This window comes from Hypomesus nipponensis, chromosome 2 (assembly GCF_054491055.1).
Source record: "Hypomesus nipponensis isolate SF chromosome 2, ASM5449105v1, whole genome shotgun sequence".
NCBI lineage: Eukaryota > Metazoa > Chordata > Actinopteri > Osmeriformes > Osmeridae > Hypomesus > Hypomesus nipponensis.
Genome location: NC_140362.1, coordinates 1402451 through 1419576, shown reverse-complemented (window position 1 = coordinate 1419576; position 17126 = coordinate 1402451). Strand labels below are relative to the sequence as shown.

General features: G+C 48.4%; 3 protein-coding genes across 8 annotated transcripts in view; 1 reads left to right on the top strand and 2 right to left on the bottom strand.

Annotated features, from left to right (window-relative positions):
• Window positions 1–2465, bottom strand: part of LOC146300329 (uncharacterized) — a 14078-nt gene extending 11613 nt beyond the window's left edge. For both annotated transcript variants that reach the window (XM_084702200.1, XM_084702201.1), the window contains exon 1: window positions 1933–2465. The gene's annotated coding sequence lies outside the window, so the exon portion shown is untranslated. The remainder of the gene's footprint in view (window positions 1–1932) is intronic.
• LOC146300328 (limbic system-associated membrane protein-like) lies at window positions 1686–8323 on the top strand. 4 transcript variants are annotated; one of them, XM_084702205.1, is made up of 8 exons: window positions 1686–2029; window positions 3022–3418; window positions 3781–3837; window positions 4800–4979; window positions 5800–5952; window positions 6096–6335; window positions 7498–7594; window positions 7933–8323. In XM_084702205.1, exons 3-8 carry the CDS (start codon window positions 3789–3791, stop codon window positions 7994–7996), a joined length of 783 nt encoding a protein of 260 aa, XP_084558331.1. In that variant the 5' UTR covers window positions 1686–2029; window positions 3022–3418; window positions 3781–3788; the 3' UTR covers window positions 7997–8323. The 4 variants fall into 4 exon arrangements, with proteins under 4 accessions (XP_084558331.1, XP_084558332.1, XP_084558334.1 ...); XM_084702206.1 differs by having other exon boundaries at window positions 3017–3418; XM_084702208.1 differs by lacking the exon at window positions 1686–2029 and having other exon boundaries at window positions 2884–3211; window positions 3326–3418.
• Window positions 8314–17126, bottom strand: LOC146300327 (tektin-2-like). Of its 2 annotated transcripts, none has more exons than XM_084702204.1 (10): window positions 16784–17124; window positions 15706–15882; window positions 15075–15200; window positions 14162–14367; window positions 13803–13946; window positions 13070–13184; window positions 10480–10587; window positions 8933–9076; window positions 8767–8846; window positions 8314–8533 (listed from the first exon to the last, which is right to left on the bottom strand). In XM_084702204.1, the coding sequence occupies exons 1-10, from the start codon at window positions 16823–16825 to the stop codon at window positions 8335–8337; spliced, it is 1341 nt and encodes a 446-aa protein (XP_084558330.1). In that variant the 5' UTR covers window positions 16826–17124; the 3' UTR covers window positions 8314–8334. The 2 variants fall into 2 exon arrangements, 1 of the variants encoding a protein (XP_084558330.1); XR_014765028.1 differs by having other exon boundaries at window positions 8400–8533; window positions 8956–9076; window positions 16784–17126.

The window sequence follows — 17126 nt, the reverse complement described above, 5'->3', positions numbered from 1 at the left end:
GGGGCACATGCCCCAGTATTTACTGGGGTAAACAGGGTCTAACGACACCCCTGTGCAAAACGCTGTCAGGGGCCGAATTTCAAGGTCCCATCTTCTATTTGCCACCATATCCATCCATGTTCACAAAAAGCAGCTACCTTATTGGTGTAGAATGATCACGTTTCGAACTGTGCCACCAAAATCCAATTACGCTCTGAAGAAACTAGCTCTGCATAAAACATAGACACATCGACAATCGACTGGAAGTTTAGCTACCGATTTTTGGGGGTAGTGTCGTGGGATTTTAGTGATTATGGGGGCAGCTAGGCAAGAAACCTAGACAGGGTTACATCAGGCCAGGTTGATGGGCCTAAGATGGATGACTAACTACGCAGTTAGAGACCTACGCAGTTACTAAAAACATTCTCTAGACTGGTTTTCACCAGACCATTAGGACATAAGGAAGAACAGCTGGATTCACAGATGTTGGGAAATAGTAAGTATGAGAGGTGCCAGAACTTTGGATGATGGATAGGACAGTTCCGGTCAGTAGGAGTTGAAGTTTTACTTCAAGGACCCTGGCCTGGGACTTCTGAGGGGGAGTCAGCGTATATGGGCTTTTCAGCTGTTGTAGGAAGTTCATCATCAATATTACCAGCCAAAACACCAAGCACGGGGAAAGAGTGTTAGAGTGATACCGTCATAGTAGTTCCCAGGGCGGGGAATTATCCTCATTTGGGTTATAAGACTGGGATTCTGGGGCTTGTGTTTTGTCTCTTCTCCTGTCTGTGTTGTGAACACACATTGCCTTGCCGAATAAACCATTGAGCTGCCTTGAGCCATTGAAAGATATTTGCCTCCTGTTTTTTACTCTTCCTTCCATAAGGACGTCAGTTTTTTTACGACAGTAGCTTAGCACGACTCGTTTATGTGGTAAAGATTGTGTAGATGTCAGACCAGTGGCGTAACGTAGTAACAACGGGCCCAGGTGCAAGATATTATCACGCCCACCCCCCCCACACACCCCACCCCCCCTGCGTGGCGTGGCAATCTAAATGTGTGAATTACACATTTAACATTTAGATTTAACGTTTACATTTAACATTTAGATTAAACATTTACATTAAAAATGTAACATTTACATTAAACATTTACATTAAACATTTACATTAAACATTTACATTAAACATTTAAATGTAACAGTTCTATAAAATATACTTGTATTATTTTGCATACTGCAGAACTTTGCTCTAAATAAGTTATGACATGTATTTAGATGAATTTCTCCCTAAATGTTAAAAAAAGTGACCGTTGAAAATTTATTTGTGCTAAATGTGAGAAAACTGAGCAGGAATAACGGACGTGCAACCTAGGTTTCAAACGGTGCCCCATACCCCTTGTGCGACGATATGTCTTAAGACCCGGCTAGGGGCCCCGACACCCCACGGGCCCAGGTGCAGCCGCACCTGCAGCACCAACTACGCCCCTGTGCCAGACTGTGAAGCGGGAATCATTTTCTAAAAGACGTTTCGTGGTTCACTTTACGGTCTAATACCGATGAATTCGTGTTAGGGTTAAATTATCCTTGCACCTTCCGCAACAGGTTACTGTCGTAAAAACGGACAAGGCATGGCAGTGACATACTTCCTGTATCACCTTTGTTTATAAAGCCGCAATCTAATCTTGTTTATGTAAAATAAGCCTGCTCTCGAGCAGGTTTAAATTTACGGACCTGTTGCTGTGACAGCAAGTCCAGGTTGAGCGTCGAAGAGCCAAAAAATCCAAGATAATGACAAATCGGATAATCAAATCCAGCTGACTTAGTTAGCGACGTACGAAGAACTGACCACTGCTCTGGATCAAGTAAAAAGGAAACAAACTCACGCTATTTAGGTGTTTAAAACAGCGCTATGATCCCTTTCTATTCACACAGAGCGGGTTTGCATGGATTACCTGTAAAATACTGGGGATCATCATCCTTGGAATAGTTGTCTGCATGGACAGCTAACTGGGACAAACGGCAGATCCAATTCTTATTTAATCAGACAATGTGAGTAAATTTCCCTTTTTCAGGTTTTACAGTGTCTGTTGTAGCAGTTCAGCTGCAGAGGAGGATGGATGACACATGAGTGCCATGCCTCGGACAAGCTCTTCTCATGTGAGAGCAGCAAGAGAAGGGCTACCATCCAACCACAGCTTCTAATATCTCCCTGACAAACCACAGGACGCTATTATAGGACTGTTAAATTAACACATTCTGAACTCTGCTGTTTTAGTTGATGGACATTTGTATTCACAAGTTCAGAACATCCTTGTTATCCTAGTTATGTGGTTCATTATCGTTCTTTTTAAAAGCAGACTAGTCCTTATTCAATTCCTGAACAATGAGTTCATTATAAAGTGATTGTAAAGCTTGATTTGGATTGGTGCATGCCTGCCTGTTTGTTCATGCAGTTTGTCTTGTTGCTTTATTGTACTAACTCATCCATATATCATGAATATGGTAAGCCTACCCCATTCAAAGTGCATGTCAGTCTAACTCTGTCTCATATCTCTCTGAACAGTGACATGGAACACAGGGCACATAGGGAGAGGAGGGCCGGACACCGTATTATTCTGTGGTTGAATATGGCTTAATCAGCATTTCTAAAGAAAAGCATTCCAATGGAATATGAATGCTATTCTGTAACTAAAAACTAAACACCAGTTGAGCTCATGTGAAAGTCTGTCGACTGCAGCATTCAGCATTGTTGATCACTTCCTTTCAGAGAGAATGCTTTTCTATTGACACGTCTGCCCTGTTTGACAACAGTGTGCCAACCTGGGTGTGACATCACTCAGACGACTCTCTGTAGTGTGACAGAAGGTGCCGGGGACACAGAGAGAAAGGGGGGGGGGAGGGAGTGCCTATCAGAGATGATCTGACAATAGAAAGTCCAGTTTTTTTAACCCTGAGTGGCAGCGTTTACTGTACAGGAAGTGGAAAGAGGAAATTGCACCGCTTGAAAACAAGCTGACTCCTACACACCTCTCGCAGAGCAGAGCAGACCACGAGCAGACTCTCCTCTCGCAGAGCAGACTGTGAGCAGACTCTCATCTCGCAGAGCAGACCAGACCGCGAGCAGACTCTCCTCTCGCAGACCAGACCGCGAGCAGACTCTCATCTCGCAGACCAGACTGCGAGCAGACCCTGCCTACTGGACGTGCCTCTCCAGACACTCTCCACACGTCCGTATGTAGCTTAGCTGGGTCTCTCAGCCCTTCTGCTTCTCCACAAACACTGTATTATCAGACGGGACGGGTGTTTTACGGTGTTTGTGGAACATCTTTGTTCTGGACGGTGAAGTTGACCTTCAGCACTCTGGGAGCGTGAAGGAAGAGTCTCCTGCCAGACTGGGAGAAGCAGGAAGTGACTGCTGTTTGTAGAACCACCGGGGAGGTAAGTGGACTTCCCACTGGGGCTAACAAGCTAAATACAACTGATCAAATACACACAACCCTGGTCTGGTCATGCAGGACCAGAGGTTTTTTAAGTCAAACAGACGACACCATTTCACACATTTCTTAGGGAGACAGCTTAGCTTCCATTGCTGAATTTACCTCCACGGGTGATAGTAAATATAGAGTTCACCTCTCCCCCCCTCTCTGTCTCTCTCCCCCCTCTCTGTCTCTCTCTCTCTCTCTCTGTCTTTCTCCCCCCTCTCTGTCTCTCTCTCTCTCTCTCTCTCTCTCTCTGTCTCTCTCCCCCCTCTCTCTCTCTCTGTCTCTCTCCCCCCCTCTCTTTCTCTCCCTCTCTCCCAGCAGGTGGTATGAGGCTGCAGTGCTGTCTATGCTGGGCTGTGGCTCTGCTGTGGCTGAGTGAGTACAGTACTGTAGATAGCTCTAGTACCACACACAGGCTGAGTACAGTACTGTAGATAGCTCTAGTACCACACACAGGCTGAGTACAGTACTGTAGATAGCTCTAGTACCACACACAGGCTGAGTACAGTACTGTAGATAGCACCAGATTATCTGAGGGGGAGGAGGGAGGTTATCTGAGGGGAGGGGGGAGGTTATCTGAGGGGGAGGAGGGAGGTTATCTGAGGGGACGGGGGAGGTTATCTGAGGGGAGGGGGGAGGTTATCTGAGGGGAGGGGGGAGGTTATCTGAGGGGAGGGGGGAGGTTATATGATTGTGTTCCTCTGTAAACGACGAGTGGAAGGGGGAGGGCCCCAACTGTGCTGTATTGTTGCCATCAGCCATTATCTCCACGGCTACTGCTGAGCATGAGTATCTCCAGGACAGATCAGCTGCCTTCTGGTTCCTACTTCCTGTGATAAGTACTGCAGGGCCTCCCCTCTGTCATACAGCAGGACTGGGAGGACATACAATGGGGGGGTCCCAACCTCGAAATCTATACTGACGACATACCACGGGTAAAACCTTCCCACAGTTTGATTAGAGGTATTACGGTGCATTCCTGCACCTAGATAACATGCACCGTATCTCTACAGAAAACAAAGAGTCCACTTTATATTGTCTTGATGCTAGTTAGCTGGCAAACATTTAATTTTGGAAAAGAAACAAGCTGATACAAATGACTGTGCCAGTGTTGTCACAGCAACGCTCATCTGCCCGTATCTGTGTTGGAATAGTGACAGATGACAATTCAGTCAAGACACTCACATATTGATTTCACCATGTATCGATAACTACAGACATGGAACCCACACCCTATTGAAGGCTATTGCTTTAGTCTAGTACATCAGGTCTAGTATAGTACATGGGGTCTAGTATGTAGCAGTATAGGATAGCAGTATCTCTGCTTGTCTCCACAGTGCCAGGTGGTGCCCAGAGTGTGTCTGTCCAGATCCAGACCCCCCAGCCGGTGCATGTCCTCCCAGCCTCCAGGCTGCTGCTCCAGGCCCAGCTCAGCCCCCAGGTGTCCAGCGTGGCCTGGGAGCGAGAGCCGGAACATGGCAGCAATGTGGGGAAGGTGACCCTGGCTGTCTTCCCAGGTAAACCGTTAAAATGCGTGAGCCTTTGTGTAGCTTTGCGGAAGTCAACTGAATGTGCTTAATGTTTGATAACTCGGTTGTACGATCTTTCACATGGTTATTCTTTCTTTTAATGGAGCAACAGTTTTAGGTCAGTTTTAGGGTTCTGTTGCCAGGGGTGACGAGGGACCGCTTGTCCCATGAGTCTCTGCACTGTGATGACGTCGTCTTAAAGGCAGGGTGCAGGTGTGGTCGTCTTAAAGGCAGGGTGCAGGTGTGGTCGTCTTAAAGGCAGGGTGCAGGTGTGGTCGTCTTAAAGGCAGGGTGCAGGTGTGGTCGTCTTAAAGGCAGGGTGCAGGTGTGGTCGTCTTAAAGGCAGGGTGCAGGTGTGGTCGTCTTAAAGGCAGGGTGCAGGTGTGGTCGTCTTAAAGGCAGGGTGGAGGTGCCGTCGTCTTAAAGGAAGGGTGCAGGTGTGGTCGTCTTAAAGGCAGGGTGCAGGTGTGGTCGTCTTAAAGGCAGGGTGGAGGTGCCGTCATCTTAAAGGCAGGGTGCAGGTGTCGTTGAGATGCACTTTTTGTCATATTTTCTGAAATAAACTTCAGTAAAACGTAAAATCATATAAAGGTAATTAATGATTAGATGGCATTCAGACCCAATACAATTATTGGACAGGACACTTGTTTACCTACCTCCTAGCAGTAGTCAGGCAGCATGTTCATGTACTTTGGAGGAGTGGCTTTGAAGGGGATATTTTGGTTTGAATCCTTTCAAACTCAAGACAAAATTGGTAGGTTTGCTAAACTTACCTACCCTGACTTTAAGCTCGACATGCCCCACCAAGGTAACCCCTCCAGCGGGCGTGTTCGTCTGGAGCAGCAGGGGGCAGTGTTGAGCCTGGAGGGCTTCACACCGGGAGACAGCGGCCGCTACACGATTACCGTCACCGACCGGTTGGGTGCCATGGCGACGGCGGAGTGCATGGTTACAGAATACGGTAAGATGAACCTAGACTCTCACCGAAGGTTCATCAAGCTTTCAGGATTCGGTCCAAATAACTTGTCAGAGTCAAGTCTGCCCTGTATGAGCCCTGACCTCTGTTTGACCTCTGACCCCTATCTGCCCGTCTCCGGGCCTCAGTGGCGGTGCATCACGTGTCTGTGAGCGTGAACGCATCCCACGCCTCCCTGTTCTGCGCCGAGGCCTGGGGTAGCGAGCCCCGCTTCACCTGGCTCCATGACAATGCTGCCGTGACAACAGCCCTGGCCCGTGTGTCCGAGGACGGGAAGACGCTCTTCTTCTCCTCCACGCCCGTGTGCGGACACTTCACCTGCGTGGTGAGCAACCGGCTGGGCCACAGCTCTGCCACCTACACCGCAGGTATGCTCCTGGAGACAAACATCTGAGACCTGAACGCTGTAGACCTGAACGCTGAACCTGTAGACCTGAACCTTGTAGACCTGAACCCTGAACCTGTAGACCTGAACCTTGTAGACCTGAACCCTGAACCTGTAGACCTGAACCCTGTAGACCTGAACGCTGTAGACCTGAACCTTGTAGACCTGAACCCTGAACCTGTAGACCTGAACCTTGTAGACCTGAACCCTGAACCTGTAGACCTGAACCTTGTAGACCTGAACCCTGAACCTGTAGACCTGAACCCTGTAGACCTGAACGCTGTAGACCTGAACCTTGTAGACCTGAACCCTGTAGACCTGAACGCTGTAGACCTGAACCCTGAACCTGTAGACCTGAACCCTGTAGACCTACACACCTGTAGACCTGAACCCTGTAGACCTGAACCCTGTAGACCTACACACCTGTAGACCTGAACCCTGTAGACCTGAACCCTGTAGACCTACACACCTGTAGGCCTGAACCCTGTAGACCTACACACCTGTAGACCTGAACCCTGTAGATCTGAACCCTGTAGACCTACACACCTGTAGGCCTGAACCCTGTAGGCCTGAACCCTGTAGACCTACACACCTGTATACCTACACACCTGTAGGCCTGAACCCTGTAGATCTGAAGCCTGTAGACCTACCCACCTGTAGACCTGAACCCTGTAGGCCTGAACCCTGTACACCTACACACCTGTAGACCTACACACCTGTAGACCTGAACCCTGTAGATCTGAACCCTGAAGATCTGAACCCTGAAGATCTGAACCCTGTAGACCTGAACCCTGTAGACCTACACACCTGTAGACCTGAACCCTGTAGACCTACACACCTGTAGACCTGAACCCTGTAGACCTACACACCTGTAGACCTGAACCCTGTAGACATGAACCCTGTAGACCTACACACCTGTAGACCTGAACCCTGTAGACCTGAACCCTGTAGACCTACACACCTGTAGACCTGAACCCTGTAGACCTGAACCCTGTAGACCTACACACCTGTAGACCTGAACCCTGTAGACCTGAACCCTGTAGACCTACACACCTGTAGACCTGAACCCTGTAGACCTACACACTGTACAAACATAGCTGCAGAGCTGTCCTGGAGTTAACCGTGAGTGTGATATGTGTCGCCAGAGCCCTGCCGTAGAGAGGGCGGGGGAGGGGCGGCGGTGTGGGCGTGTCTGCTGGTGCTGCTTGTCCTCGGGGGAGGACTGGCCTTCCTGCTGTGGAGGTACACACACGTATACACACATATACACACATATACACACACACATACACACACACATACACACACGTATACACACACACAGACACACACATATACACACACACAGACACACATATACACATGCACACACGTATACACACACACAGACACACGTATGCACATGAATACACACACATATACACACGTATACACACACACAGACACACATATGCACATGAATACACACACATGTATGCACACATGTACACACACACACACACGTATACACACCCACATGTACAGTATATACACACACACTAGCCGTGGGCGATGCTTGATGATGGATTATTTGTGTTCAGGAGACGTAGGCAGACGCTCCGCAAAGGAGAAAGGCTGCAGGAACACCTGGAGGAAAACCTGTAGCCCCGCCCACCTCCCCAGCCCTCCCACTGAGAGGCTCAGGCAGCACAGGAAGAGGGCGGAGCCGTTGGAGAAGCTTCCTGTCCAGTGAACAACATGACCTTTCAGTTCTGCAACAGTAAAGAGACCTGACAACTGGACGATGAAGACTTCTGAACACTGACTTTCTTTACTCTCTGGCCTCTGTATATTGGCCAACATTTGACATTTATATATTTATATACACTTTCCTATATAAACCCACATCTTAGTTATCGTTATTGTATATTGGGTTGTTTTTGTATAAATTGTTTAAAAACAATGTTGTTTTTAATAAACACCTCAAAGGCAGCATGTTGTGTTTAGGGTTTATGAGAGAGCAGCCTTCCAGCAGAATCCCAAGTGTGGGGCGGGGGGGTGTCTGGGCGTGGGTGGGAGGGGTGGGGCTTCAGGCGTTGCCGTGTCTGGTTGCTACGCAGGGTCAGTTCCAGCGCTTCGTGCTTCAGGTCCAGGTTGAACTCCAGACGTGCAAGATGTTCCTCCAGGGTCTTCAGGGTGTGTCTGGTGCACAGCAGGTAGTTAGTCACTGGGCTAGGTATTACATTTAGTCATTTTTTTTCTAAATGTAATACCTAGGTATTAGGAGGAAATGGGTACTGGACTAGATACTAGGAGGTCTGGATTAGACACTAGGTCATGGGTTCTAGGTTTGGTTCTAGGCACTCACTGAAAATGGCCAGGTTCTAGATACTGACACTGGGCCAGGTTATAGGTTCTATGATCTAGGTACTCACTGACACTGAGCCCGGTGTTGCTTCAGAGCTGCAGTAGAGACTTCCAGCTGCTGGGCCTCATCCACCAGGCTGGACTGCACCTGGTCATCAGTCACAGTGTAAACACACACTCACCCCCCTACTCACATCCTCATACACCCCCTCACACACTCCCCCTCACACACACCTGGTCCATGCAGAGTTCTGTACCAGGGCGGTAGGTCCTGCTGTCCAGCCTGGTGTGGACCAGCTTCAGGTGGGCATCTCTGGCCACCAGTTCCTGCTCCACACCGTGGATCGCCCTCTCCAGCTCTGAGATCTCCTCTTTGGTCTGGCAGGAGAGACAGACCCCAAGGAGCACAGATTCACAACACACCAGAAAAAGAAGGGGGTTCTGTTAGAGCACAGCTTTTAAACCTCCTCTCGCCCAGCACCACTCAGTGTGACCTCTTCAGTATGCGTGTTCAGGTAGTGTGTTCTGGGTTCAGAGGCAGTGTGTTCTGGGTTCAGTGGCAGTGTGTTCTGGGTTCAGAGGCAGTGTGTTCTGGGTTCAGAGGCAGTGTGTTCTGGGTTGAGTCAGCGCTACTCGCTGGAGTAGTGAGCCATTACACAGCCATGAGAGCCCAAACTGTGCTGGTCTATTAGGGCCCTCCCTGCGCTGCTATTGTTAGAGTCCAGGACTTCCTCTCCAGGACAAGTACTCATGTCTGTGGAGATACTGTACTGCTGCCCAGCTGGGATTAGAGGGTCACTGAGTTCACACACACACACACACACACATGCCTTGTACTAAGAGCTGCATTATCTTTAACCCTCAAGGAGCTCTGCTTATCCATGTAGGAGAGAGAGGCCTTGTCTTTAAAGTCAGACCATGAGTTCTCTGAAGGTAGGCCAGACTGAGCTGGTCCACACAGGAGCAGACTGTAAGGCCAGAGCTTTACACTGTGAAGCCGGATCGAGGGTTAGCGAGGTCACTTCGGGTTTTACTGATTTTCAGCTTCACAACGACGGTGGTTCACGTCTTACCAGGATAGATCACCACGATAACTCATGCTGCACACCTACACTGCTCCGAAGCAAGTTATGTTTGAGATAACAGATCTACACGTATAAAAGCACTGCCTACTGACCAACCAAATCATCTTGGAAAATGGCATCACCATTTGCCGAAGATCCTGTGGATCTAATTGGATGGAAAACACTATTGTATTTAGAGTCAGATCTACTACTGCCTTATGAGTGATATTGAGAAGGCCATTCACTTACGTATACACACACTCTGCAATTTTCTCCCAACTTCCCTTTCTTTTCTTGGAAGCAGCAACGGTGTTGCCTTTCGCTTTAATTATGCTCTTAAACTCTTCGTATCTGTTTCAAATCGATGTTTGCTCTTCTTGTGTAAAGTACAACTTGTCCATGTTTGTAATTGGTCATATTTTTCTAACATCATTCAGACCAGGTCCAGTTCAGACTAACTCCAGACCATAACAGGTCAGTAGACACCAGGTCAAGTTCAGACCAGGTCCAGTTCAGACCCGGTCAATAGAGACCAGGTCAGTAGAAACCAGGTCCAGTTCAGACCCGGTCAATAGAGACCAGGTCAATAGAAACCAGGTCCAGTTCAGACCCGGTCAATAGAGACCAGGTCAGTAGAAACCGGGTCCAGTTCAGACCCGGTCAATAGAGACCAGGTCAGTAGAAACCAGGTCCAGTTCAGACCCGGTCAGTGCTCACCGTGTGGTGTTCCCAGTGGAGGTGGTTGAAGGCCTGGTGGAGGAGGTGGGTGTTCCTGCGCAGGCTGAACCCTGACCTGCTGCTCTGGGCTTCCAGGTCTGCCTGGCTCTACACACACACACACACATACACACACACAGCAGTAATATCACATACACACACACACAGCAGTAACATCACATACACACACACAGCAGTAACATCACATACACACACACACACACACACACAGCAGTAACATCACATACACACACACAGCAGTAACATCACATACACACACACACAGCAGTAACATCACATACACACAGCAGTAACATCACATACACACACACAGCAGTAAAATCACACACACACAGCAGTAACATCACAAACACACACACAGCAGTAACATCACATACACACACACAGCAGTAACACAGCAGTAAATGACTAAATGACTAAATGTAACATCACATACACACACACACAGCAGTAACATCACATATACACACACACAGCAGTAACATCACATACACACACACACAGCAGTAACATCACATATACACACACAGCAGGAACATCACATACACACACAGCAGTAACATCACATACACACACACACAGCAGTAACATCACATATACACACACACAGCAGTAACATCACATACACACACGCACAGCAGTAACATCACATACACACACACAGCAGTAACATCACATACACACACACACAGCAGTAACATCACATATACACACACACAGCAGTAACATCACAAACACACACACAGCAGTAACATCACAAACACACACACAGCAGTAACATCACAAACACACACACAGCAGTAACATCACAAACACACACACAGCAGTAACATCACAAACACACACACAGCAGTAACATCACATATACACACACAGCAGGAACATCACAAACACACACACAGATGAATGTTACATACATAAACACACACAGGAACGTCTCTCTCTCACACACACACACATACAGCAGGGAAATCACATACAGACACGATAGTCATCAACACACACAGGAACATCCTAATCAGGAACGTCAAACGTATTCATGGTTTACATGCTAACATGACACGCATCGTTAGAGAGAGCCATAAACATCCTGGTATTTTAGGAGCTACGCTGCACGCCCAGCGACCCTCACGTCCTCACTTCCTGTCGTCCTGGAGGGACCCCTGGAGTTGCCAAACACACCCCAGCCTGACTTCCTGTTGCACTATCAACATGAGTCCCTCCACACACACACACACATCGCTCATGGTCATAATGTGTAAAACAATCAGGGAGGATTTTCATCTCTCTCCCAGCAGTCTAGTGCTCTAACCACTGAGTTATACCCATCCCCATGTTCTACCACTGAGCTATACCCATCCCCATGTTCTACCACTGAGCTATACCCATCCCCATGCTCTACCACTGAGCTATACCCATCCCCATGCTCTACCACTGAGCTATACCCATCCCCATGTTCTACCACTGAGCTGTACCCATCCCCATGTTCTACCACTGAGCTATACCCATCCCCATGTTCTACCACTGAGCTATACCCATCCCCATGTTCTACCACTGAGCTGTACCCATCCCCATGCTCTACCACTGAGCTATACCCATCCCCATGCTCTACCACTGAGCTATACCCATCCCCATGTTCTACCACTGAGCTATACCCATCCCCATGTTCTACCACTGAGCTATACCCATCCCCATGTTCTACCACTGAGCTTTACCCATCCCCATGCTCTACCACTGAGCTATACCCATCCCCATGTTCTACCACTGAGCTATACCCATCCCCATGTTTTACCACTGAGCTATACCCATCCCCATGTTCTACCGCTGAGCTATACCCATCCCCATGTTCTACCACTGAGCTATACCCATCCCCATGCTCTACCACTGAGCTATACCCATCCCCATGTTCTACCACTGAGCTATACCCATCCCCATGTTCTACCACTGAGCTATACCCATCCCCATGCTCTACCACTGAGCTATACCCATCCCCATGTTCTACCACTGAGCTATACCCATCCCCATGTTCTACCACTGAGCTATACCCATCCCCATGTTCTACCACTGAGCTATACCCATCCCCATGCTCTACCACTGAGCTATACCCATCCCCATGCTCTACCACTGAGCTATACCCATCCCCATGTTCTACCACTGAGCTATACCCATCCCCATGTTCTACCACTGAGCTATACCCATCCCCATACTCAACCACTGAGCTATACCCATCCCCATGCTCTACCACTGAGCTATACCCATCCCCATGTTCTACCACTGAGCTATATCCATCCCCATGTTATACCACTGAGCTATACCCATCCCCATGTTTTACCACTGAGCTATACCCATCCCCATGTTCTACCACTGAGCTATACCCATCCCCATGTTCAACCACTGAGCTATACCCATCCCCATGTTCTACCACTGAGCTATACCCATCCCCATGCTCTACCACTGAGCTATACCCATCCCCATGCTCTACCACTGAGCTATACCCATCCCCATGCTCTACCACTGAGCTATACCCATCCCCATGTTCTACCACTGAGCTGTCCCCTGTGCTTCTCACCTGTGCCCTGGCGGAGGTCATGCTCTCTCTCAGCCTCAGGGATGCCTGCATCTCTTCCTGGGCCTGGCTCATGTTGCGCTGGCTAAACAGTGACCACTCCTGGTGGGAGGAGGAACTGAAGGAGACATAAAACTGGTCAAATCAGGGTCATGGTGTGGAGAGAGGTGTGTCACCTCCTTAATTTGAGTTATAGTAATTATTTAACTTTTTCTTACAATATAATCCTAAACAATACTTTCATTCAAAGCAACACACAACTGGTGCATGGAATATGCAATATTATAGTATTGCATACTATAATACATGTATAGACTGCAAATCACAAGGTTGCAGTTGCTTTGGATAAAATAATGAGCTAAATAAGTACATGAATAAATATAGAAAGTACAGCGTTACATCAGGGATCAGCATTTCAGCAAAGAAACCACATCTCAGCTACCAGACACAGTAACATCTCAGCTACCAGACACAGTGTAAAGTAACATCTCAGCTACCAGACACAGTGTAAAGTAACATCTCAGCTACCAGACACACTGTAAAGTAACATCTCAGCTACCAGACACACTGTAAAGTTACATCTCAGGTTGATACCAGACACAGTGTAAAGTAACATCTCAGCTACCAGACACACTGTAAAGTAACATCTCAGCTACCAGACACAGTGTACAGTAACATCTCAGGTACCAGACACAGTGTAAAGTAATAAGATCTGACTGGGGCTTTGCCTCCTCACCCTGCAGGCCCGCGGGTGGGGCGGGGCTTGAGGGAGAGGCCTGTGGTCTGGTCTGTGACAGACAGGCAGGCCAGGTCCACATCCAGGGCCTCCACCTTGTTGTTAAGGTCAAAGGTCAGCAGCTGGCGAGTCTCCTGGAGGCGGCTGAAGAACACATGTAGATTAGCGATGCTAATGGTCCATAACACATGTAGCTTAGCGATGCTAATGGTCCATAACACATGTAGTTTAGCGATGCTAATGGTCCATAACACATGTAGCTTAGCAATGCTAACATCCCTGTGTGTGTGTCAGTGTGTGTGTGTGTCAGTGTGTGTGTGCGTGTGTGAGCGTGTGTGTGTGTGTTGTGTGAGTCTCACCACAGCACCAGGAAGGCCTGGCTGCTGAGCTCCTGCAGCCGTTGCTGTGTGAGGTCGATAAGCTCCGCCTCCCTCCTCAGCTCCGCCTCCACGCGGTCGGAGATCAGCTCTCCTCCTCTCCGCCCCTCCCCCAGCGCCCAGCACTCCTCCACCACCTCCACACGGGCGCCCAGCCCCATCATCACTTCTTCTAACTCCTCTCTCGCCTGGGGAGGGGAGACAGAGGGGGCGGGCGGGGGGCAGAGAGACAGAGGGGGCGGGCGGGGGGCAGAGAGAAAGAGTTTGAGTATGAGAGAGAGACATATGACAGGGGGGAACAGAGGGAGCAGAAGCAAAACAGTAAACATGCTGTCCTCCACCAGTGATGTTGTTCAGAGGGACGCTACCGCTACCGCTACCGCTACGCTACCGGCCACGAGACTGACAGGACAAACATTTATAAACTCTGTTCTGGTTTGGTCACGTCTGCGAGGCTAGCCTGCTTGACATTCCAACTTAAAAAGTATAGCGTCAACAGGCAGGCTGTAACCATAGTCACAACGATTGCATGACTCCCCCCAAGGTCAGTCAGTGACCAGACTGCCCCCTAGTGGCATAAAGCCAGCAATACAGTTTGAATAACCTACACTAGTCCACCCATTATCCCCTCAAAAGCTGGAGGAGGCAGAGAGAAATAAAGGAAGAGAGGAGGGGAGGAAGATAGACAGAAACACAGAAAGACAGGGAGATAGAGGGAGATGGGGGAGGAGGAGGAGACAGAGAGAAAGGGAGGGAGGAGGTGAGTGGAAGTGTGTGTGAGTCAGTGTGTGTCAGTGTGCGTGTGTGTATGAGTGTGTGTGCGAGTAAGCAGGGAGTCCCTGAGTGAGAGTGTGGATCTCTGAGCACCTGAGTGAGAGTGTGGATCTCTGAGCACCTGAGTGAGAGCGTGGATCTCTGTGTCCAGGTGGTGGGAGCAGCGCAGCAGAGCGTGCCGCTGCTGGGAGACCTCCTGGAGCCGGATCACAAGACGCCCCCTGAAGTCCCGCTCCCCACACACAGCCTGGAGGACACAGCAGGGGATCCCATGTTACCACACTCACTTTATGTTCTTATAAACTGTTTTTGTGGTCTTATTTTGAACCATTTTACATTTCCAATGCAGTTTGTGACCTAGGTGTGAAAGGTTTTTTATACACTTGACTTACTTAAGCTTTGTTTATTTTTTTATTTTTGTTGTATACCATGTCAGGTTTCCTGTGGTGTAGTATTCAGTCGTGCTATGTGTGTGCTTTGTAATATGTTGCCAGTTCACATTCTCCAGGAGAGTGCTCGATCTGTCTCATTTCAGAGAGGTCAGGGAAGATCTTTTACATTTCTCCTATATTGATCTGTTTATATGCTTCCCTCTGGAAAATTAGTGTCAAACATCAGTGTTGAAAGCCCTTCCCCCCCTCCCTTCTGTGAAGTGCACTGTGTTGCCACCTGGTATGAAATGTGCTCTATAAATATTTGATGGTGTGGGGGGAGTAAGTGTGACATCATGACCCTGTGATGTCATAGTCTACCTTGCAGGTTGTCTCAGCGGTCAGAGCCTGCCCCTCCTGCCGCGCTCTCTCTGATTGGCTGCGGTGGTGCTCTGCAATGTCTGAGATCAGCTTGTTATTGGTCTCCCAGTCTGTCATGCTGTACCCACGGCCTGGTTTTCTGCTCAGCGAGGCCATGCTCGAAGCTGTGTAATTAACCTGTGGAGTGGCACATGCACCTGAATCTGTTGATATTTGATTCATTTAGCAGATACTTTCTGCTGCATGTTTTAGAATCTAAAACATGCAGCAGTTGTTCCAGAGACTGTGTTGGACTATCAGCCGTGACTCAGGATGGTTATTGGTTCCCCAACCTCTCCTGGCCTGGTGTGGAAGTGTCCCTGAGCTAGACAGAAGACACTGAACCCCATGTTGCTCCTGATGAGCAAGCCAGACCATGGCTGCTCCGTTACTGTCAGTGTGTGTAAGAGTGAATGAGAGGCAACTGTATTTATGTGCTCCGTGAGGTGCGGTTAAATGCGTCTTGGATTTTTGGAAAGATAAATGTGCCTGCAATTTTTTTTTAATTCAATTTAATTAGGGTGACCAGATATGAGTTTGTGAAAAAGTGCTGGTCGTGTATTGCATGCCGCACTATCTGATCAAAATGACAGTTCTCTCTGCAATCAGAGCTTGCGCAAGAGGAACGTACGGGAGATAACCTTTTCAAAATTTGTAAGATCGTAATAGTTTGGGAAAAACTAAGAGAAACACATTTATCCGACGAGGCAACAATCCCGGACAATTTTGGAATCCCTGCCGAACGATTTTTTAGGTCTCGAACATGTCCGGGTAAAAGAGAACGTCTGGTCACCCTAATTTCATCCATCTTCACCCTAGGCATGTATTGGTTCAGTGCAATCCTAAATTAAGCTATATACTTATGGTGCTGGGGCTAGGCTGTAGCGCGTCAATGAGATGCATATTTAATCTGCTTCGTTTACTATTAATACCCAAACCCACGCCAATTAATTTTATGATTAATTCATAATACGTTTACAAAAGCCCATTATCTAAAACTCCATTATCACACATGAATATTTAATGTTTTGTTACTCACCAGCAGAAAGCTAACAAGGCAGTTATGCGACACCTGCCACATCTTGAACTGGCCTGTAAACACCGCGTGCGTATCCAGGCAACGACGGGTACTGTTAGGTCATAATTGATCGCAACCGTCAGTGGTGGATTTAGTTTAGCTCCATTATACACACTACCCTGGCAGTGGGGACACATGGCCATGTGTCGCCCTAATAGAGGCTACACACATTTTAGACATTACGTAGACTACATACGACTGCGCATCGATATTGTCTTCTGTCCTACTCTATGGTCCTACTTGAAGAGACTTTCTTCCAATTTGCAGTAATCCCCGGTTGGCCAGTCTGACAAGTTAAGACACC